Source organism: Nicrophorus vespilloides, unplaced genomic scaffold (assembly GCF_001412225.1).
Source record: "Nicrophorus vespilloides isolate i.1.1-1 unplaced genomic scaffold, Nicve_v1.0, whole genome shotgun sequence".
Classification (NCBI taxonomy): domain Eukaryota; kingdom Metazoa; phylum Arthropoda; class Insecta; order Coleoptera; family Silphidae; genus Nicrophorus; species Nicrophorus vespilloides.
The window spans coordinates 20736-46615 of NW_017095840.1; the positions used below are offsets into that span (position 1 = coordinate 20736).

The window sequence follows — 25880 nt, forward strand, 5'->3', positions numbered from 1 at the left end:
GTAATAAATCTTGTAGAGACACTAATTCAAAAAAGAAGACAAAACGTTTGGATTTTAACGTATTTAACTTAAATTAAAATTTAAACCTGTTTTGTAGAAAATCTGAGATTAAAAAATGTTAAAGTCGGTTTTTGTATAAAATCTAACCAAGACTATGCGAGATATTGCTTATTTTTGTTCAATAAAAATATTACTTATTATAAATCTTCGAAATGTAAAGTAATTTAAAGTATATCAATGTAATAATACTATATCAAATATGCACTAAATTTAATAAATATCTTCATTTTGGCTTCAATCCATTTTATATATACATTATGTAGAAATTAAAAGCGAAGCTGAAAGATTGCAATTCGAGTAGAAACAATCTAAAAGAAGCTCAGAAAAGCGGTTATACTCGTCGTAAAATAAATTCTGCTGACATGCAATATAATGAAAACAATCTTACATGGATATATCTATGATATATCTATACACTTATATAAACTCCTTTTACGGATGTCGCCATTATTGACATTTTAAGCCCGAACCGAAACCCCTTTCGACAAAAAAAAACGACAAAAGACTTTCATCATTTATATAACACGCAAAAAAAATCTATACGAAGTAATGTTTTATGGAAACGTCGACATGCCACGTCATCAATATAAATCAAAGTCAAACTCTATTAAATCCATTCGCAATATATTTTTATACATAAAAGAAGGAGAAAAAAGTAACAATTATTGCCTATTGGATATAAAAAATACAATATCAGACGTGAAATTGAATAATCAGTTAATATGCGAGAAACTTTTTCGCTGGTAAAAAGTAATAATAATAGTAGAACGGTAATTCCCTCCATTCAAAATTTTAATGTGTTTAATTGTGAATCGAGACGGAATTTCCATTGTTGCATCGGGGTTGGAGAGAAAAAGAGAAAGAGAGACAAAAAAAAACAAGAAGTCCGTCCATCCGGTTCCGGAAGCGCAAACTTTAAATAGCCGCGAAACTAGTTCTGAAAACATTCAATTCATAAGCTCTCGCATCTGAATATATTGTACGCTGCCGGAGAGACGCTTTTAATACCCGAGACGAGAAATAAAATGAATTGAAAAACGGCGTAAAACAACATTTTCATTTTCGATTTATTAAATGCACGTCCGCTACTTCAGAACTCGCATTGTGAAAGATGTCTTTACAAAAAAAAACGGGTTCTGGATTTTAATATCGTGTTCATGGGAAGTCAACCAGTTTAATGCATCTGCTATGTGAAGTTATTGCCTAAAAATGAGGTAGTAGATCTGAAAGTTTCTAAAACAAGCTAATAGATGATGTACGTATTTTTTTTATTAGTATGTAGTAAAAGAGACAACAAATACCGGTAATTTCAGTAATTAGTAATTTGAATTGGAATAGAAATATAGAAAATCCAAATGAAATTTTCATGTTCTCATAGTCAAACCCACAAGTGTCGAAGCAATATAAGATTTCTACAGTGACAATTAAGGTTTATAGAATAACCGATTTTTCTATTTTTATTTATAATTTTATTTCATATTTTAAATCATTTAAATAATGTACCTAAATTTTGATATCTTCTGCTTAGACCAAAAATGATGTAAATAATCCCCTTTTTGAATTCGTGTCTTTACAGCTTAGAACTATTTTCAGATTTCAAATTTATCAAATCGCGTAACATAATTCAAATATGTCTTAACATGTTAATAAGTTCACATCTTGTCATCCTAAAGCTTCAGCTTATTAACGTATTCGTCCTCCAACATCTTAGGAACTAAGGTTAAACCTTAGTGGCAAGATCTGTTAAAATTCTCAATGATAAGACATATGATTCGATTTGTCTACTACGTGCACATTTTTGTTTTGCTGTGTTTATACATTATACTTTGCAAAAAGATTTTCGTTAATTCACCGGTTAACCGGTTTTTACTTAAAATATGTAACGTTTACCGTTAAAAGAAAATATTTGTATTTGGAATTTGGACCAATATTAAATTTTCATCTATGTGTATATTGTGGTAGCTAATGCGCCTTTGATCAGTATGGATTCACTATAGTAAGTGTTACAACGCAACATGGTCGTTTCTATCATTGATGCTTAACTCTTACAAAACCTAGCTTAATTAGGTAACTTTGTCGTGTACGTTGGTGCCACCTTTCACAACCATGTTGTGATATAACAGTATAATTTGAAAATTTTCTTACAAACTAAATTTGAATTGATAATTATGAAATATGTACTCTAAATTGTTTTTTATACAAAGATAATTATTACCTTTTTGTGCTGAATATTTTATGAGTTCTCGATTATTATAGGAATTCAATCATGTTAATGCACCTGCGTTGTTATACTGCATATAATATATTCTCTATAAGTAAAGTAAAACTTGTTTGCTAAATAATATATGTGAAAGTTTTATAACAAACTACATTTGTTTTTATAAATATGAGTTGCATATTTAAATGCGTATTTCAACTCTATTATTATATGAATCCGAATAATCGAAATCAATTTACATTAATCAAATTTCCATTCTGATTTTAAATCATTGTCAAATATGGTATAAATTAGTAAAAATCGCAAAGGGGTTGCCAAAGTTAAAAAGGCGAAGTCAGTATTCAAAAGAAGACATAACTTTGTATTACAAAAATGGAAAGATGAAAGTGATGTGCTTATGATTTCCAAAAAAACATTGGTCTGTCATAAGAGCTATGCTGTATAGTATGCTGGTAGCCAACCTATTAAATAATCTTGTATTCTCAAATCATGGATATCCTTGATAATAATTCATAAATGCAGATGTGCTCGCTATCAAGCTTAAAGTTAAGAAGGAAAAAATATATGTTCAATTTTTCGGTCTACAAATTTTTCGATCTATCTATGTGAACCTACATATTAGATAATAAATTTACTTAATACTTTAGAATCTAAAATGTAAAGTATATTTTTATAAGGTAATATGTGACGGTTTAAGATGAGATCAAGTAGAAGGCCTAAAACCAACCAACTGTGATATTACTCAATGACCCTTGATTACAGTAAATTAATACTTTTTTTTGTAAACTAAAGTTTATTTTTGGTAGAGGATGGGGGCGTGATTTTTCGGGTTATTTAGTTCGAAATTTATGTTTCTGGTGGGGTCGTAAAGGAAAGAAATCGATTAGGCTACGCCTAAAACTTAGCAAAATTTCTCCTGAGACCCTTTGGCTTTAATCACTTTAAAGGAATTTCCGTTACAGTTTCCTGCGCCGCTAAAAGTTCTGCCACCCCCAGTACGCGAACTACATAAAGTGTATTAAAATAAATAGAAATAAACGAAATTGGGGAATAGCCTGCACTGCACTCACTTGCATAATATTAATTTTGAATTATCCTATTTATTGTACTCATAACAAGTTAAGAGATTTGAAACGTCTTATTTCTTATTAAAGTAATAAAGCTTTGCTAATAAGCCAGGAAATTAAACGGTAACTCTGCAAAGAAAAAGGATCATGTTTTTTATGAAGTATCTTAAATGTAATTCTTGGAATAATAAGTGATGGATTATGTATCCTAGACAAGTTATACCTAGGGCACATAGACAAGTTATATTTGTGGCCCAAAAATAATAATTTATTTCACAATACTATACGAAAATTTCTTAGCTTGGGGCCCTCAAAGGTAGAAACCTCGAATCCACCACTGAGAACAATAGACAAGTTTTCTCAAATTTAGATAAAGATATTTATGCAATCATTTAACAGATATAATCATTTTTACATTAACAACTAAATGGATTAGTTGATTGGTCTCTATTTATTCTTCGACAATTTTCTGCATGGTACTTGACAAGTAGTAAGTAAAGTAAATAATATAATAAAATATTGATTAATTACCATTGAATATTTCTCAAGTATTTCTTATCTTAAACAAATATTCAGAAATGTGTCAAAAAATTGAATTTACATTGAATAGTTTAATAAATTTCACCCAAGAGTCATGAAGTAATGCAGCGGTTTCCAAACTTTATGCTACTACGCCTCCCCGAAAACAATTTTTTTTCCGCGCCTCCCCGAATATTTTTTTTCCGCGCCTCCCTTACATTTTATTGTTATAATAGATTAAATAATATAGACACATTTTATTTATTTGAAGATATTATGGTATCAAAATTAATTTATTAAAAATTTTTTGCGCCTCCCCTGGGAGACGCGCCTCCCAGTTTGGAAACCGCTGAAGTAATGAATGGAATATTTACTAAAATATTATTGTAAATAAATACAAAAAAAAGTGTTGAAATTAAAATGAAATAAAACTTTTCCCCAAATTAATTCCACTTTGAAACAGTCAATTTGCATAATTTCTAAAGTCCCTCGTAAAAACGCATGGTCTAACTAACAACTTGTTGATGCGAAAATGAAACGGGATGAGAAAATCGTGTAATTGTGATTTAAAAGCTGAAACTTTTCAAGTAACTTTTCACGACTGCTTTGAGAGCATAAAGTAAATGTTCGATAGTTTTATAGTATTAATAAAGCGTTTTATCAACTATCCATTATTTTAATTACATTGTCATTATAGACTTATTTCGCTAATTAGTATTTTTTTATACAAAATTGTAATTTATTTATCAATTATAATTAATTTTACATAGCTTTGTTTGCCAGTTCCCTCGGTTTCTGAATAATTCGGTTTTCGAACAAAAAAAGCTATGCATTAAATCTTCTTTATATACTCATTATAATTCGATTAGAAAAACAACTTACTTTCATAAATATTTTTTTTTCTACATTATGTATCAACTATAATTAATAATAACAATAACAAAAATAATTACATACAAAAAACTGTGTTATAAATAATTTATGATGGAAATTAGTTAATAATAGTTAATATTCTAATAATTTTTTTAACGTTCCCATTTGTTATTACTTTTTTTTGTTAATTTGATAATAAAACCAAGATTTTTTTCGTTCGACCTAGTGGAAAATTTTCCGATTTTAATTTGAATTATAAAGTTTGGATGTTTTCTTGCGCCGGTTTCGAGGGTTGCGCCGACAGCAATAATGCTTGGAAAACTGCGGAAAACAAAAACCGCACCTAATTAGTTCCTTCCAACTGCTGAATAATCTGTTTCCCCGAACTGATAACAACTTTACTTAGTATGAGAACAAAAATGAAATGTACTTCCAATTATCGCGTAATAAAAAAATGTATATTTGTTGTTAAAAGTTTAAAAAATATTTTGATTAATTAAATTTATGTTTTTTTTATGTGAACATTTTACTTTGTTTGCTTTCCACTAAAAACTTGATTGATTTGAAAATAAATTGAATGTTAATCAATTTGTTATTGTTCTAAATTAATTGATTTATCTATAATAACATTTTTATTGAATAATGTCAAAAAAATATGTTTGAAAATGAATTTTCAAATATATTTCAATAAATTAAATTGGGTTTACTTAAATATTTACTTTATTTGCGTATCGATGAAAATATTGTTTAATTGGAAATAAATAAAGGAAAATTTGAGTATATTGTATTTATTTATCCGTAAATATTCCAATATAATGAAAATAAAATTTTCAGAGTCAAATTTAAAATGGGATTTTTGTTTTATTATTATAAGAATATGTATTATATTGGGATTGTTAAATAAAATAAGGAAATAACATAGTTATAAAACAGGGATGACAAAATGCGGCTCCAAAAGCCGTGTGCAGTTCCAAGAGCCATGTGCGGCTCTTAATAGAGTTAAATGCGGTTCATATGCAAAATTTTAAATTGCATGCAAGGCAACTCTGGTGCCGCAATTTGTGACCGGAAATGATTCGAATGGAACAATTCATTTTGTTGTAAAAAAATATAAGTATAATGTGACTAATATATGAAATTATATTAAAAATGTTCTATAATATACGAAAAATTGAGCTCATGCGTGTTATATAATTATAATAAATAAAATAAATTTAACTAATACATAAAGCTATAAACTGCAGGTCTTTCTGTCTTATTTATGTTCTTTCTTTATCTCATTATAGAAATATTATTGAGAATACATAATAATGTTGAACAATATGTAGAATTATGTAAACTGCAATATGTTTAATCATTGCAGTTGGATGTCATCAAGTGCGAGTTTGCAAAATCCAGTTCCCATACATATTGTATTATTGAAATAATCGATTCGAAGCGGATGCTGGGATCGTTAATAATCCAATGGCGAAATGTATGGGTCGTACAATCTAACTTAATTATTATGATAATGTTTGTCTGCTGATCGTGTTACATGGTGTTACACATATTCAACCACGAAACACACTGCCTATAAACGCTCAGCGTTGATATGTTTTTCTCATCGTAGCGAACGATGAATGTGCCACGATTTAACCTAATAGCTGTTTACGGCTCTAAGCATATTATCCTTCATCGCCAAACCCTAAGCGTATAAATTACATTACAAAGATACAGACCCTTTTTTCAATCCTATAATTATTTCAGATACAAATCTTATGTAACTTTAAATACAATTTGATTATTTATTTATAGTTTATAAATTACATCACAAAGTGTAACTTTTTGAGATCTGTAAGTGCTCAAAGACAAATCTTATGTGACTATCAAAAGATTCAATAAAAGTTTTGTAAAGTTTATATTATTGTTTATTACTATTGTTTATGAATTAAATCATAAAGATTGAGTCCTTTTTCAGCTGTATAATTATTTTGGATACATATTATCATTAAAGATTATCATTTAAAGTTATATAAGATTCGTGTATGGAACAATTATAGAAAGATCATAAAGATAGGTTTTTTTCAAGTTTTATAATTATTTCCGACATAAATCTTTAACTTAGATTTTGTATAAATTATAGAATGTTTATATGTTTGTTAATAAGCTTGCAAACTCCCACTTGACGACATCCATCTGCAATGATTAAACATTTTTTAGTTTACATAATTATACATATTGTTCAACATTATTTATTCATTCTTAATAATATTTGCCTTATGTGATAAAGAAAGAAAATACATAAATAAGACAATTGGGCAGAAAAACCTGTAGTTTAAAGCTTTATGTAATAGTTTTCCATATGAGCCGCATTTGCTCATACCTGTTTTATAAGGATGTTTATTTTTTTACTATATTTATTTAACTTTCATCCCTTTCTAGATTAACTCTGTTGCTAGCACTACTGTTTATTTGTAAGCATTGTTTTTTTTAAATTATCACAACCAAAAAAACATTACAATTTTGATTTATACTATTTTTGAGAAAATTGTAGGATTTTAAATTTATTTCTCACGTATTGTATTAGAATTATTTAACCAAGTTCAGATTAAAAAAAAATCAATTTGAAATGAAAAAAGTCAAATGAATGTATTATAAATTATTTATTATGTTATTGTAGTGTTTATACTTTTTATTAATTGTTTATAAAAGAATGTTATATAGTAGACAGAAAAAAATGTTTGTAATTAAAATAATATAAAAGATAATACAGTTATATCTGACTGCAAATTGGTATTGCTAAAGAAAGAGTGATCTAGATGCTCGGTGAAGCGTTCAATGATTGTAGCCACCAACCAAGTCCGGTAAACACGACGGGCGAGGTATAATCTGGCACACAAAAAGTTGACGTACAATGTGATAAATGGATGCAACGGAGCAAAGTCCCTTTCGTGTAATCCCATTGTATTGCTTACCAATACATTTTATATTCCATAAAAAAATAATGATAATACCTTAGTTATGTAAAATGTGCTTCAATGATTTAATAGAAAAAATAGTGCTTATACTTTTATATATTATTTATATCAAAAATATATAAAGATGTTTCAACTATAATTGGTTCAAATTGAGTTTGATTCTAATTACAATGAATTGGTATCTGTAATTAAACACTGTAATGTATATTGTAGTTGGTACACCTGATACACATTTATATATCAGGTTACAGTGCAGATGCAGGCAGCATTATGTTAAGTACTCCCTTTGTCCCATAACATTACAAATAATTTAATCTTGTTATTTCAACGACATAGTAAAAGTTGATTTAATATAAAATCTTTATTTTTTGACGAAAATAAATAATAGAATTTAGACCATGCTGACATATGATTATAAATATAATGTGTTTGTAAATATACTTGTGACTGGAATAGTCTCCAAAATAATCTATATTTAAGTAGATTTCCTAATAAAAAAAAACTTCATTTAGTTAAATGCAAACACAAACAAATATGTTGTTGTGTCGAAGTACCAAGTGTCTTAGTCGGAAGGTAACAGGAGAATATATAGTTGATTCCACAATAAAACCAAAAACTGTATAATAAAACTTCACAACTACATAACTACAACACAACACAAAAGTATAACTAGTACTAAGGACCACAGATTATAGGTCTTTTCGCGCTGGAAAAACTATTTATAAACTTTTTTTAACACATGAGAGATATGTAAAGCAGTATTGTATTGAAAAATTGGTCATATTATTTTCAAGGCACTGAAGTATGTAATATTATATAGTTTACTAGAAACTACTTTCGAAGTACTCAAAAATTGTTATTTGGTTTTGAATCCTCGAACTGCATTTCAAAATTCGAATAAAAATTCAAGAGTCAAACAGAAAATTACATGCATAATTAGAACTGTGATCTGTATTATCAATATATAATTTAAAATTATATTTTAAGAAAAAATATTAAATAAATAAATTTCTCTCTCAAGAAATATATCACATATTATGTTTACAATTATTATTCATTATTATATAGTAATTTTTCTGTATATATTAATGTAAATATAAATATTCCATTACTGTTATTAGATTAATTTAATTTACATAATATTTGATAAGAAAATTTAATTCTAAAGTGGAACAACTTGAAAGATGAACCGTCTCATCGAAATGTGTATTCATTCTAGATTATTTTTTAGAACAAAGTTGGAATATACTGATAAAATAAATAAAATATCAAATATTTTTGAAATAATGTTATTGAAAAATGAATATTTTAAATCAAGGGCTTTGTTCTAATCCTGAATTGAAATGTTAACAGATGGAATCCAGTTCAAAGTATTGATGTTTTTCACAAAAGGAGCATAGAATTTACATGATTCGAGGCGATAGTGCTTAATGATAATATTAATAAAATATCAAATATTTTTGAAATAATATTATTGAAAAATAAATATTGTAAATCAAGGATTTTGTTCTAATCCTGAATTGAAATGTTGACAAATGGATTCAGTCCTAAATATTGATGTTTTTCTAATAAGAGAGCATAAAATTTGCATAATTCGAGGTGAGAAGGCTTAATGAAAATATAAATAAAATATCAAATATTTTTATAGTGATGTAATTTTTAAAATAACATTATAAATTATGTTTTTTTCTAATCCTGAATTGAAATGTTTACAGATGGATCCAGTCCAAAGTATTGATGTTTTTTTATAAAAGGAGCATAGAATTTGCATGATTCGAGACGACAGGGCTTAATGAAAGTATAATTGAGTAGGTAATTAAGCCGGTGTATCTCAATTTGCATTTTTTTCGGGTACTGCAAAATCCGATGGCAATTACAAAGCGATAAATGCGCTTGTATATAATTTCCTCGAGAGGCAGGGAAGGTAATAATAAAGCAGCGGCGACGGTAAGTAAGTAAGGATGATGTGAATAAAAGGTAGAGCGAGCGAGAGAAGCGGAAGAAGAAGAATAAGAAGGCGGTGGCGGAGGAGGCTCTTTCATTTGCACAAATGTTTATTCATGTACATTATCGTACCTTTCTTTTTGGGTGGCATTGTTGGAAAATGGGTAGTCGTTCGTACGGTCGTGGGGGCCGGGATTTCTGAAATTGCATCACCATAATGTAACGACCGAGAGAAAGAGAAAGAGTTTTCATCGGACCAGAACCTGAAGAGCAGGATGATACCTAAGGAGGAAAGAAGGAAGAGATGGAGACTCACCTTCCAGTTTGATGACTCCGTCCGTTTCGCCTAGAGAGTTTTTCGCCACGCACTTGTACGATCCGAAATCGCCTGGGCCGACGTTCCTAATCTTTAACATCATGTACTTTTTGTAGCCGCTGTCCATCGAGACCGCCTCGTACTTGTCGCCTGTAACAAAAGGAGAAAGTCGTGGTGGATCGAAATTAATTTTCGGCGCCGGATTAATTGGGGGTGGCCTTGCCCAAAGTGGACTTGCATGTTGCCAAAGTGATTGATCAATAGTTGCAGCCCCTTCGGTCATGAACCACCCGATATAAATCAAACCGAATCGTTAATCATTGAACTTCGGCCCGATTGTTTACAATTAGCTTTCGGCACGGCAAAAAAATACCTAGGCTCTGCTGCTAATACTGCTGCAGCAATACGCTGGCTTTCAAATTGAAACCTCACCACCCCCACGTTATACTAATGACCCCTGCATCTAAATAGAAGGGTCCATGTTACAATGCACTTCGGAGACTCAATGTACGCCCGATAGTTTGCAATTCAACAGTCAAATAGAAAATCCAATTAACATTACTTTACATCTTCCCTACAATAACGAACAATGTACATTGCTATACACAGTTAACTAATTAAAATTGCAAATCAGTTAAGTGATTTCAAACATGAGAATGTTAATTACACATAAATATTTTCGAATATTGACACACTGACCAACTGTCAAAACCTAATTTTTCCATAGTCAATTAATTTCATTTTAAAACACCAGATAGCGCATATCATATACTTGACATTTGACAGCGTCCAAAAGTTTAGTATCCCAAATCAATTAATATTGATAATACATTACTTAAACGATTTACTACAGAAACAAGACTTCACACCAAAACCTACTAAGAACTATACACCATTAATAATATATTCTGAACTCTTTATACAAATATATTTATCTTATGTCTGGAACTAAACTTTACTAATATTAGTATTACTTGTATTATTCCAATTCACTGATTATCATAAATATTAACATTTACTAACAATAAGATAATTACAGTAGATATACTACGCAATAATTTATATGATTACTTTCTATACATTTATTTTTACACAATTTGAATGTTTAATAATTAAAAATGACTTAACTGTTTTTTCTTCTCGGCTCTGCTATTGTATTATCAAAGCCTGCAAAGAGAGTAAAAACAGCTAATTTAGAGGCATTCAAAAATTAATAATTACAATTATTGTGTTTGAATGCAGTGTGAATGGTCAGATTTTTATATATTTTCTTGCTTTATTGTTAATATTATTATTATCCATATTTATCTAAAATATTACTATAATTACTTCACCTTTTGAAGTTAATGTATCTCTGCAATTCTTGCAATATGGATCGGAAAACGAGAGCTGTATTTGCCCACCACTGACACATTGCATACAATCGAAGGCAAATAATTTATCAAATGTCTGTTAATAAATTGTGTCAAACAAATAGAAAGATTTGTATCAATATTATATAACTAAGTAAGAACACGTTGAGAATACATGAATGACGTCTTATGTAAATTATAGACCTATATCAAGGTAAATTCAATCAAATAACTTTGTAATTCGGAAGGAAACTATGTCCGGAATTTGAAGCTTCTACATCAAAGCAACGCCTTGCTATTCTACAAACGATATTTTATTAACTATAAAATATAATTAGCATAATATATAGTATATTAAATACACAATAACTTCTCATTAAAAAAAATCATATTAAGAAGTTTCTATAAAATTTATTAAATATATGTAATAAAGTCATAATCAAAGAATTATACCTCACATAACGAGCATTTCGCTTAACGAGCAAAATAAATTGTATGAAAAATGACTCGCAAAATGGAACGCATTAACATTAGTTTATATGAGTAAAATTCTTTCACTATACGATTAAAAATCCGAAAATTTTGGAACTAATTATACTAGTTAAGCGAGGTACCACTGTATAAAGAAAATATTAATTATTGTTTTAGTAACTTATTCTATTAATTTATTGCTAGATACGGGAATTACTTTAAATTATAAATATTATTCAAGAACAGGACTCGGCGAATCGGGACATATCACATTCATACGTCTTAATAATGAGGTAATGTCATTTTAAATGAATATATATTGGGGTAATAAGTGAAACAAAAGTTTCTTGGCTTTGGCGCTAGGGTAATAATTTAAATATTTATCGAACTTGGACATTAAACTAAAATAAAAAATGAGAAGAAAACTTATAATTACATAAAACTAAATTTTTAATCTGTCTATTAATGCAAGAATCAATAATTGAAATTAATCTATTCTAACAAGAATTTATTCAGAAGTCATAATCCTTTATTTATTTTTTTTATATATATATATTCTTGTCGATATTATACAATTAATTTATTTACACAGTAATAATTATGATATGAAATAGTATTTGCTAACCAATTTATGTTTTTTATGATAACAACATATATTATTTTAAATACTGTAGATCAGGGCTTACTAAACTTTTCACGCGACAGAACACTTCATAAATCCTGAAATTTTCACGGAAAAAAACATGAATTACTTATTTAGTCATTATTTCATTCCAAAATATAGTTTGGGAAACCCTGCAGTATATAATAAATGTCTGGTACCTGAGTAGTTATTGGAAAAGTTAAGTAAAGTTATTTTTTAGTTAATAGCCTGAGAAATAATTTATTATTTAAGTAATATAACATATGATATACAAATTTAGAAATGATTTATACTATGTTTTTTGATGAGACTTCAATGTTAATATTACCTACTACTTAGTTTTTGACTAAATTTAACTTTTCTATGAAAATAATTTTACAAAGACTCTTATATTTGTTTATAGTATATCATTTCACGACCATTAATAATTTAATTTGACCCATATTTGAGAGCAACATTGGTTGTGAAAGGTGGCAACAATGTACACCATGAAGTTGGTGACGAACGCTTACCTCGGGGAGTTAAACATGGAGAAGAAGAGTAGTTTATGTGGCATTGTTAGTATAATAGCGAAGTATATTATTAGAAGTGTAAGCGATGTGTAAGATGTAGATAATAACTTGGTCCTTCGTCTAAAACACCAATATTTGGTTTTATAAGTTGAGAAACACTACTGTAATGGACGCAACAGAAAATTATAAGTTTTTATAAATAGAAACAAATCTATTTAAAATAGAAAAAATAGAAAGATTTCAAAATTTGGATGTAAATACCTATAGTCGGGCTACTGACCATATGTCATTAAGTAATTTATTTATTGTTTAGTCACAATTGGAATTGTCGATGGCTTCATTTTTTTACTATTTGTGATTGCTACAGTAAACGTTGTTATTATAATTAATAAAATATTTGTTAAGTGTACTTCAATGCAAAATTAGTGTTTATCCTAATTGTGTATTTGTTTAATTATTTGTCAAACTCGGCTTTTGAATAGTAACAATTCGTGTCAGCATGATACAAATATTTTTTTGTCTTACGATTACAGCATTAATTTTCTATTGGATTTTTTATTTTATCTGAGTTTGGAACTACCTACTTTTATTATATTATACATTCCATAAATATATATTTACGTCCTAGGAAACGAATTATACTTTGTAAAAATCTTACAATCACATTCATAACTGTCAGTAAGATAATACTTGCTTTTTGTAACATGTAAGGAAGTAATCAGATTAACGATTTATTAAGATTATAGTTTGTAGTTCCTATCAATATAGGTCATCAATGAATCAATAGCCTGTGGCAAGTCGGTGATACTTGTTTCTGTAGTTCTGTACGTGTGTTTCGTGAACTCATACAACTACCTGAGATAATCATGTCTCCCCTCTCGGTGGTCCAGTAGTTAATCGAGGTTGGAAAGGCCTCCGTGTGACATTCCAGAGCGACGTCCTGTCCGATGTAAGCCCCCTCTAATTGATTCGGAATGGTCAACATCGGCGGAACTGGAGGAGAGGACGGCATCAGGAATGAAAAAAGTGTGTGTGTGCGCGCAAAAGTGAGAAAAGAAAAAAAAAAGAAGCGAAATGGAAATTTAAAAGTCGATCAATTATTCATCGGCTTTTCGTATCCCACAATGCTATGAATTACTCACACTGCACTCGCAGCTGGACACGCTTGCTAATTGAAGGCGGCACGCCATTCGAGGCAATGCACAGATAATTCGCCATGTGCAATCTGCTCACCTTCGTGATGAACAATACCTCTCCGTCGACCACATTCACTGAAACCGACCAAAAACAAAACGAAAAATTAGCTCGTGGCTGCACGAAAAATACCGTTCCGCCGTTGTTTTGAGGGAACTATGGTTTTTGGAGAACAAAAAGGAAAACTGCAGATTGCATAGCATTGTTATTATTACCATTTTCACCGTTGTATCTATAATTTTCACCATCTTCCCGACGCCACATAACGTACGGCTCCGGATAACCCGTCGCTTTGCAGGTCAAACTAACGTTCGTGGATTCCAGAACAACCATATCGGAGCTCGTTTCGCGGTCGACAATGCTCGGAGGTACTAAATTCAGAGAAGAAACAAAAAATACTCAATTAGTAACATCAACATCAAAATAATGTATCAACATTTCCTCTTATGCATTTACAGGACTAATTTGCAAAAAAATACCAAATGAAAATAATGAGAATAATATTTCTCAGTACAAGAATAACTCGCATAGCGCGGGTAATCTGTTCCTCCAATATCCCGGAATATTTGAAAACGTACAATCGATGAACTAAATACATACAAAAAAATAAACCGCACAAAAAGAGACTTGTCTGTATTAAAAGTAAAAAACGATCATTTATATCTAAAAAAAATATTTTTGTATTCATTTTTTAGAATGTATTTTGATGAACATTTAGTTTGTTTCGAAATTTATAAATCGCACTATAGAAAGTCCGTAATAATCGAAGCTGCATAATCAGAGGTATTAATGTATATCAAATCATATTATACACATTTACTTATAGATGCAACTAATTCTTGAAAAAAGCAGTTGTAAACAAAGCGCAAATAGTAGAAACTATATTTAAAAATTGTATAAGAAATTAAATTATTTTTTTGGAAATTGCGGCTTTTAAAAAATGTTGATCCTTGGATTAAAAACTTGTTAGACAAAATATTATTTAAAAACAATTCTTATATAATTGAAGTTCTGTGGAATTCAAATCAAATTGTTTGTTAACAGTATAGAAAAGAAAGTAAGTGATTATATAATAAAAAATAATTATGTGAATAATAACGATATTATCAAAAAAAATATAAATATTGCACACACATTATTTTTTTTATGATTTTGTAAAAAAAAATATTTATAAATTGTTTGGTGTTTTTGTCATAACATGTATTTATTATGTCGAACTATTTTGTACACTATAATTTATATAGATAAAACATGTTCGTTTATTGAATCGCATTACATGCACGCAGCATAAAAATAGATTCGAAAGAATAATTCGCCGTGAATGGATGTGATTGATATATGCACGAAAATAGCGGAAATTGAATAAAGAAGCACAAAGGCCTCAGCGCACGATGGAAGCAGAATGATTAAATTTTGAAAATTTATTAAAAAGGATTTTCTCCGAGAATTCGCGGATATTACAAACCATATGTGCTGGGATGCAGTCATATTCAGAACCAGCATTCAGATGCAATCGATTGGAGCCTAAATTACTAAGGCCTTTTGTTGTTTCCTGCATCTGAGAACTCTATCACTGATAAAATTTGATTACTCGATGTTGGTTGGATGGGGACTACTAATTCTCCATTATTAAGACTCAAATGAAATATTGATTGAACATTTTTTTTTCTCGCCCCATGCGCGTGGGGGAGTTTTTCTTTAATAAAAAAATTGAGATGAGAAAAATTGATAATAATGATAATAATTAAAATTCCACAGAAGCAATAAGGGAGACGTTATTAAGCAGCTGAAAGGTCTCCCAAGATTATATATATTTTCTTCTTTCTCTTGTTCATTTTTTTCAAAGGAATCTTTCGCAAATTACAATGGATTTCCTCTGTGAATTATTTATATTTAATTAAAAATGTTCAAACACCTTTTATAGAAATATCAGTATAATTTAAGTACAATAAAACCTGACATAGTCAGAAAAACCGATTACAATACAAGTATTTTCTGAAACCAGAATAATATTTTATAAACCATGGACGTTAGGAGGATATATCCGCCTAAATGTTTATAAATAAAATTATTTTTGATGCATATAGTGGCCATTCATCGAATTTTAATTCTTAACAACACTAGTATTTTTCAGACGGTGATTTACTTATTAAATTTAATTAAAATCCATATGATCTGTATTAAACAAATATATAATAATGTCTATTATTATTTATCCAATTGTGAATGTAAGTTGAAAGGAACTTTGCATGAAAGCATAGAAATAATTGTTTTTCTTTTGTATTATGTAAAAACTCCAGTTTACATATAAATTTCACCTGTAAGTTTCTTTTGTAAAGAAATAAAAATATATTTAAAACATTCTTCAACTCAGGTCGCGCAGCGAACAACAGTCAAGTGTCATAATGAAACGTTGGCGGTACATAATGAATACAAAATTCCGCAGCGCGCAGTGCTCTTAATTAGTTGTAATCTATGTCATAACAATTACAAAACATAGAAGCCCAGACGGAGGCGGCGAAGCACGGGCTTCCAGTCTGAACTTAATAAGTAATTGCTGTGGTTTTATCATACTACAAACATATTCATATTTTTTGTTTCATCTTCAAGTCTCTGTAACCCACATCTATCAATTCCAATACTTTATCCACATGTGTCGTCTGCAAAGTTGTAATTTATGTAAAATATTTGCGACTTGCAAATCATTTGAGAAATAATGTTCTGACTATTTAGGGAATTCGAGGCAATATGTTTAGACATTCATTAGCCGCCAACTCTTCGCCCGAACTCCGCGAAGTTGCGCAAATTTTTTCTACTAGTATTTGGTAAGTAGTTTAAATTGGAAGCAAGTAAAAGGAAAATTGTTTAGTGGAGACGATAAACATTGATAATATAGTTTTATAGAAATTAGTTCGTAATGGCTTGTAGCAAACGAATGTTTGAAAGCAATTTAGGAATCTGCTGGAATCGGTCAATTAAAATTATTTTCCGATGGATTAATTAAAATATTTAATTGTGTTTCCATTATTTCGGGGGAGCGCAGTCTGTTTAGATTGCAATCTACTAAAATTGTTCTGATGCAATTACACCAAATTCAACTTTCTAGTCGAGAGCGCAGCCTCGTCGTGTCTATGCACTTCAATTACACACGGACTAAACTATCATCACGTCGCATTGTGTGATAACACCGATAGTTCACACAACTTCACCAACAAATCCGCACTTACGACCCAATGTTTCGACATTCTTCGCAAACACCAAATGTTCAATCACAAAATAATTACATATCACAATTAAACACTAACTTTTTTTCTTGTATAATATGTAATTATTTACTAGTAATTCCAATTTGATAAAATTACATAAATAATTAACACTAAAAATAACCTTTCAATTATTTATAATCATATATAAACTTTCTTTTTTATATTGTATATTATATAAAATGAGAAGACTTAAAAAAATCCTATAATATTATGACGTAGTTAAAAAAAATATATTGATTTCATGATTATTACTAGCAGAACTTATGTTGCTAAAATTATTTAGCTAAAGCAACTTATTCGTAAGTAGAATATATATGCTAGTTATTGCTTTAGTGGAATTTTTGACTTTACAGTATTCTTCAAAAGGGTACTAAACAGACACAAATCATTTGATCCGAACCAATTTAAGAATATGTACACAAATATTAATTGTTTTTAATAATTCTGATATATTTAGAAATCGACAATTTTTCTTAGCGAAAATCGGCACCAACTTTCCGGACAACCCAATATTATATTTTTAACTATATATTGTCATATGAATTAACGAAAATAATACGTTTTACAGAAAATACTTCGTGAAGAGAAATAAAAAAATCTAAATAGACTAACTTCAAATGTATGAAAAATACATGATAATCCATTTTACTAATCCCTTTTATATATTTCATTATTTTCTTTTAATTAAAAAATTACGTATGAGATTATAATTTTAATTTCATTTTGAAAGTAACAGAAAATAATTTAATACTCCTGTATATACATTTTTATACACGAGGTTTATTCATTTCTCTATATTTTTATTACATAATTACAATGTTCTATTATTTATAAGTAAGCATCATGGACTTTGGTCGATAGCCAAAAATTTGATTAATCATAAAAAATTGTCTAAATATATTTAAATTAACTTTTAATTTAGGTTTATATTTATTTAGTAATAGATCACGATTGTCCATTTAATGATGTTAATTAATTTTATAACCTACATTAAAAATAGTTACATCATAATTACACAATTGTTTATATAGAAATAATTATCAAACGTTATTTTTCTCCACCGCATTACCTTTTGGTAATTGTAAGTTTCTCCATGCATAAATGTAATTTATTAAATAACATTAATTGTATGCACAAATAAAATACATACGTATTCAAAGGTACTATTGACCATCGCCATTCCGACTGGATAATTAATTATATATTCTATAATTAATTTATTTCAATTAGAAGCATCATTTTTCCATTATTTTATTTAAACTTTCAACTCAACTTCAAAGAACTTCTACATGATATTCAGGTCATTAATATTATACTATTAATTCTCATATGTAACAGATACTGTCTAGCATTATTCACTGTTCGCTCTGCATTGTATTATCCATTTATTGTAATATAGCCCACGGACTTCCATGTCTGTTCATACTTTGGACAGTACAAACTAAGAAGATCTTTGTATTCCATGGTTATGTTGATACTGTTAACTAAGATAACATTTCTCAAAGAATTTCTTACGTCAATTTCAGGTATCAATTATCTTCTCGATTTTGTATTTATATTAAGATTTTCTCAATTTGTCTTTAGAATTATATAACATTTTCTAACTACTTGCAGAATTTCTACATTTATTAATACCAATAATAAATAGTTCCCCTCATAAAAATCTATAATCATCAGGTTTTTTAGATTTAAAATAATTTGAATACCAAAATTATTATTTTCTTAACGTATGAACATTTAGTATGCTAGTAATATCTAAAGATTTGTTATAAAACAGCGTTTGCAAGTGTGTTCATTAATTGAAACATATTTAAACTATGCTTCAACTTAATATTATTATTTGTCAACATACAAATAGTAAATAAAAAATCAAAATAACATTGATTCAAGTAAATATTAAACATGTAATTTATTAAACCATACACAATTTTATTAATAAACTTTGTCTTCTTTATTTGAGCAGTTTAACTATTTAAAATTGATTGTCATAATATCTAGAATTACTATAAATTTCTATACAACACTTAACTTAAACTCAAATTGCATTGTATATAGAACAAAGATCGGCAACCTTTTTGAAGCAAAGAGCAATTTTAAGATATTACCTTAAAAATAGTTTAGTTCAGTGATTCTGAAAGTGGGGGTTGCAAAAAATATTTGGAGGGACGCAGAAAAAAATTTAACAGGCGGGACGGGATTAATTTTTCTTTTATGAGAATAAAACGGACTAAATGTTTGAGAAATAGTGGTCTAGTGAGCCACACTAAGATCTTCATTTTCCTTGTAAACTGAACTTTCCAATATACTTACTATAATCACAAGGGTGTCATGTAGAAACCAAAATTTCTCAACAAAAGATCAGCGGGTTTCCTACCTCTGTTGTACTGTGGCATATTGCTTTTTTGAACTTAATACAAATGTTAACTATAGACGTATTATTTCTACTTATCTCAATTGGATTAGATCTATAATGTGTTTAGATTTTTTTCATGGATACTTTCTCACGTGAATTTAAATGTTATGCTGAAATATAGCATAGGAATTGGTTTAGTTATAAAATTACATCTTGAAATTATAAATTATTCACTTATTAAAATGCTTATTAATAATTGGGCGGATATTCTTCATTTTCCTTCCATATTTTATTTGAATATAGACAATCGAACAAATTAATCTTGAAATATTTTTCTATCAACTTGTTTTCAAAAAAAGACCAAGTGTTGTGGGTAATATAACTTTTAATCAGGACTTAACGAAAGTTAAAAATTTCTAATTCAAGCTCAAAATATTGATTAACTTTTGATCATGTTAAATATCAATTATGCATGATATAAGAACTTGTCTTGATTAAAGGCTTACGGGTGTATTATTAAATTGTCTTAATATTCCATATTATTTTATATTAAAGAAAAAAAAGTTTTATTTACTTTTGTTTTTATTGTATCCACTTATATAATATGCTGACGATAATGCAGACTGTTAACATTTATGCTGTGCACTCTTTCTCTGCTTATATAATATCAGTGTGTATTTTATATGTCGTTACATAAATTTAATACGTTGGACCTTTTTGTGCTAGAAAGGGAAGAGAAGAGAGAGAAAAAATTGCGCGCTGGAGGTTTGAGAGTTCATTTAAATAACGTCTTTCGAGGGCGGCCTCGACCCGCTCCGCCGCTTCTCTTACACCCCCTCCGTGCACCCGCGGCACATCAATAATTTATTACTCCGCAAATGGGGAAAATATTAGAGATTTCATTATGGCCAGTTAATGTGCAATTTGATGCCGGGAAGTTTAGTTATTACGACCGTCGCCGTGTACAGACGCATACCGAAATTATGATACACTTTTAATATTCTGCAATACTCCAACAGCAATGAAAAGAGAGAGAGAGAGAAGGTAAAGTGAATGTGAGAGAGCAAGGAAGAGGAATAGAGTTGCATATTACTTTCGACGTGGAATGGCATCATGGCCATTTCAGGCCGTTGCAGGTCCATAAATAACGTGGCACGCTTCTGAATAGCCCCTTTCCAGTTAATAGAAAAGGGATGCAAATGAACTCTAATTATGCTAATAACATCATTAAGTGTAATTTTGAGGCTCTCATTGTACGGCGATTAACATTTATTGCTTTCGTTTTACTTTGCTTATATTTTTTTTTGCCATTGTTGACGTCGATTTGCTTCACGTTTCGCTTTGCACAGATTCCAATTAATTTGCAAACTAAAGACGGCTTTATTTCCATCATATAATGCGAATATTTTCCGAGACGTCTCAATGATAGAAAATAAACGCTCCTCTCAATAGGACAAATTGTATCACTTTGCAACTCTCCAAACATATTACTCCTTTGTTTAATTGACGTAATTACAGAAGACGTGATGGAAAGCAATCAATTATTTCTCAGCTCTAAATGCTCACTTGATTTAATAAACACAAACCTATTCAAACACTTTAATCAAATTATTTTGAAAATTATAATTTTTTAAAAAGTTATTATATTTTATGCAAAAGAATTATACAATTGAAACATAATAAGTAAGTAAACGGTAAAGAAAATCTAGTTATATCAAAATAAGAAATTGTCACATCAACAAAAAATAGAATAGAAATAAATATTATTGTCCAGGGGTGGACAAATGCGGCTCTCAGAACCGCATGCGGCTCCCAGATCTTATACTGATGGCTATGTTGACAAATTAATTTTACTGTTAAAAATAGAGATTATTGGTACATGCGGCTCCTTAGACTTTTTTTAACAGACAAGTACATCTTTGTTTCCAAAAGGATTTCCTATTATATAGGGTGTCCCAGTAAGGCCAGAAAATATAAATATTAAATTAAAAAGTGTTTTTCGGATAATACCGAAATTTTGACTTAATAATAAAGTAGACATGTGGAAGTTATGTGAACGGTAAATTTAATTAATTAAATACATGAACATCTTTATAATTATCTGAAATTTATAAGTGTTGAATAATGGACAAAATATCGGTTTACCTTCTATATATAAAAAGAAACTACTTTTTATTTTGATCATAAAGAAATAGTAACCAAATATGTATATTGTTTGTATAAAACATAATTTGTATTAATAAACATCCTTTAAAGTAACTGTATTAGAGAAAAACTGTTTAATTATGTTTATGTTAACTAATATTTATCTATAAAATTTATGTAGAAACTATTTTGAATATAATTTTTCTTAAAAATAAATTGTTGAAAATGAATGTATTTAATAGCTTCTTGCTTTTAGCAGTATTTTAAAAATTAAATAAACATCATTTTTCCTAGGATTAATAGGTCTTTATTCTATATAGTATAGGATTTTGTATGTTTTATAGCATCTAATTTTATCAAATAATGTCAAAAGTATAAATAAGAAGAATAATTCACAACAATGATACATTTTAGATACAATTTTTTAGTAAATATTATAAATTATATTAATATTGTTAAATCTCCTAAAACATAATTTAGAATAAAGAAAATGAAGAAAGGTTGTGTCATTCTATTAAACTTTTAAAATAGAATATCCTCAAATATGTCAAGTTATGGCTAATTGAGAATGCAAATGGCATAATACAATTTCATTATATAAAATGGGTTAAAGTAGAACAAAACGTGACGTTTTAAATATACTTATTTGTAGAAAACACATTCATCCCTGAAACAATCTAAAATTAAATATCCTGTGTGCAGATTAGTTTCGAGTTGTATTATGGTCAATTAAACATAAAATATGTTTACGTCCGCCCCGATTAGCATCTAACGTGCAGGAGTTATTTTCCAAAGACACGCATTAGTGAAATGAAGTCGTGCTATTTGGGCAGATAAAGTGTTTCATTCATTCCATATACACTTTCGGATCCAGTTTTTATCCGCGCCTAATAAAAGTGTTTCGGGCTGTAAAGCGAGGAGGAAATGTTGATGGTATTAAGCGTTTTGCCTGTAATAAGCAGAGAGAGAGAGAGAGAAAAAGAGACGGTGTATTTTTTGAATAAAATTTTATAGCCGAAAATGAGAAATGCAAAATTCATTACGGCCATACACGTACCTACGACCTGGAGATAGCCTTGCCTGCTGCGCATCGGATCCGTGTTCACTTGGCACATGTACCAACCCCTGTCCGCTTCCTGTACGTTCTTGATATGCAGGTACCAGGACCGATGGTCGTTATAGCTCAAGGATATGCGAGGGTTCTGCGTGATGACATTATGGTGGATGGAGAGGATCGTCTGCGTATCCACACGTACCCAGGCCACCTACAATAAAAAAAAAGAATAACGTACAAAATATATATATATATATACTGTAGATAACGACTTGTATACACTATGCATGTATATATTCCATAATATACTTATAGACCATAAAGACTGTTACATCAAAAGTGACTATAACCATAACTATCCATCATATTTACTTTTATAATTTAATGAAAATTTTAAGATCGACATATTTAAAAACACTGTTCATAAATAGTCTATAAAATGTATATATCAAACATGTATTCTTTTATTACTTTTACTTAATTTTTCTATTGATGTTATAATAAAATTTAGACATTTATTATATTACAAAACCTACAAAAACTTATATTCTTTTCATATAACATATATTTTATCCTATATAAAAAAATCTATTGAAATATCAAACAAACCACTCTGGTATGTATTCCAATAAGTAAGTACACGAAACTTTACATATAGCAATACCCCGCATAGTACGATTTCGATGAGTCCGGATTCACTATACTCTTATATAATCTTTCTAATAAATAATTCAAGATAAAATAAATAATTTAATTAAATTTCGATAAAATTCTTATAATAATTAGTACGGATTAATTAAGTATAGTTTGTAGGAAATTGGTTATTGTTAAATTAAATTATATTTGTTTGAGCTCTTTGTAAAGGAAGATTCATAAGCCGATTGGATATAGAGACTTCTGATCCGATACAATCTCATTGCAATTTAGAGGAGATTTATAAATCCGACCGGAGCATAAGTAGCGGTAGATGTCGGGGATAAGAGTGTTGTTCCGCATTGATTCGCGAAGAAGCAAACGGTGTACCAGGTGCATCGATTGGCGTTTCCGTGCGACCCGGCATTGATAATTGGGTTCAATACCTCAATGGAAATATACACCATCCACCCATCTTCACCAACGAGTAGACACGTGCATCAACTTATATAATGTAATCTCGAAGAGGTGGTGGAGGAGGAGGACGGGTCGCGTTAGTTGCGAACGTAGATCTGTCGAATCCAATTGGAATGCGAATGTAGTGTAGTGTGCAGAGTGTAGTGTGGAACTAACTGATGATGTAAAAGGTATACAGGATGGGTAAAATGAAAACATGCCCCCTCCGGTATCCGGGAATCGGGAAAACTGTGCACGTTCCAGGTCTGTCGAGACCTAACGCGTCCAGGAAGAAGACGAGGAAGCAACCAGCCAACCTCTGTATATGCTATATGTGAATGTGTGTGTATGTGGATAGAAGGAAGGGTGTATTCGGCTCACGAACAATTCCTCACTCCTCCACGCCCGTTGGAGGAATCGCACTTCTATTTTCAAGTTTGTTTTCTTCCACCTCCATCTTGTTCTTCAACCACCACCTTCCACTTCTTGTCCCTGGCGTCGATTTTTATTGTTTATACATGGGCCGCCCGTACGCTAATGTTATTATTTTCGGGGCTCTTCGTGGAATCGATGCCATCCGGGCTTTTCTCCCTTCAAAAGTGAGTCGCATAAATCTGCCAGCCCGAGCAGACAAAGAAACTCGATTTCTAGCAGCCCGCCACCCCCTGCCGTTTGCGCGATCCAATAATCCTTCCTCCAGCAATCCATCAACCCACCCTACTCTTCTAGAACTCACCTTGAAGCCACGCAGGTTGTCGACCACGCAGGCCAGAAGGGCGTCTCGGCCTACTGTCACCGTCACGTTCGCAATAGTCTCCGGAAATCGCGGGAAGGACGACTCTGTAAACACATATACACATCATTATTCATTCATTCATTGTATGATACATATAACGGGGCTAGATTACTAGCCACCAAAACCATGACAACCAGTCTCAGCAACATTTCATTAAAGCCAGACCCATAAATAAAGACGGACCCTCCGCAAAACATTCATATGCGATGAATTAATTAACCCTCGCAAAGAGAAGCGTAGATGCAAATCCGAAAGCATCGCTGATAACTATGCGGAAGAGAGAAAAACATCGTTTCTCACTCAACGTCACGTAATTGATTGATCTAATTTCATTTCCCCTAAATAATCTTAAGGAAGCCACTGTACAATTCCTTGCAGAATCGGGATAACAAGTATGTAATTGGATACCCGTAAAAGCTTAGTATTCCATCACGTATTTTGGTCGCCAATCCCATTTGATCGTATTTCCTAATTCCAAAAAGGTTTAAAGTTATTTACTGTTCCTATAAAAAAAACTGTATGTATTTCAACTAAACTAAGGACATTTAATATACAAATATTTATATATGAACCTACATTTGTATATCAATGTGATTCGTGGAATTATTTATATTATGCATTTATTTATCAATAATTTTAATATGTAAATTATTACTTATAAGCATACTAGTAGTAATAATGATATAAATGAGATGACTTATTCAAATTTTGAATTTCATATACTATTTAAATCAATTTTCTTCGTACACTAATTTTCAGTGACTATGTAACAAACAACAAAACAACCGAGTATTTATAATATACTAAGTGACTGTACATGTTTGGTCATAAAAATAATAGTTCAAAGGATGAGTTTATTCAACCCATCTTCCAATCTTCTTTGAAGAGATTCATGGTTTCATGGTAAAGAAAATCATATAGAAAGCAACAATTCATCAACTATTTTTTTGTTTAGCATCTATTTTATTTACAATCTATCATAAAAAGGACATAGTCACAATTGTCACATAGATGCTAGTGTTATTAAATTTAATTAAAGCTATGTGATATG

General features: G+C 29.7%; 1 protein-coding gene across 7 annotated transcripts in view; it reads right to left on the minus strand.

The window, feature by feature from the left end:
- The window catches only part of LOC108566433 (neurotrimin-like), an 86751-nt gene that overhangs the window by 3037 nt on the left and 57834 nt on the right, over window positions 1-25880 (minus strand). For 3 of the 7 annotated variants that reach the window (XM_017926334.1, XM_017926344.1, XM_017926300.1), the window contains 8 exons: window positions 24770-24873; window positions 22948-23155; window positions 14342-14497; window positions 14075-14203; window positions 13785-13925; window positions 11083-11121; window positions 9955-10104; window positions 9771-9836 (listed from right to left, as the gene is read on the minus strand). In XM_017926334.1, the coding sequence (XP_017781823.1) occupies window positions 9771-9836; window positions 9955-10104; window positions 11083-11121; window positions 13785-13925; window positions 14075-14203; window positions 14342-14497; window positions 22948-23155; window positions 24770-24873 (993 nt within the window). The remainder of the gene's footprint in view (window positions 1-9770; window positions 9837-9954; window positions 10105-11082; window positions 11122-13784; window positions 13926-14074; window positions 14204-14341; window positions 14498-22947; window positions 23156-24769; window positions 24874-25880) is intronic. The other 4 variants (XM_017926309.1, XM_017926326.1, XM_017926317.1 and 1 more) reach the window with 4 other exon arrangements.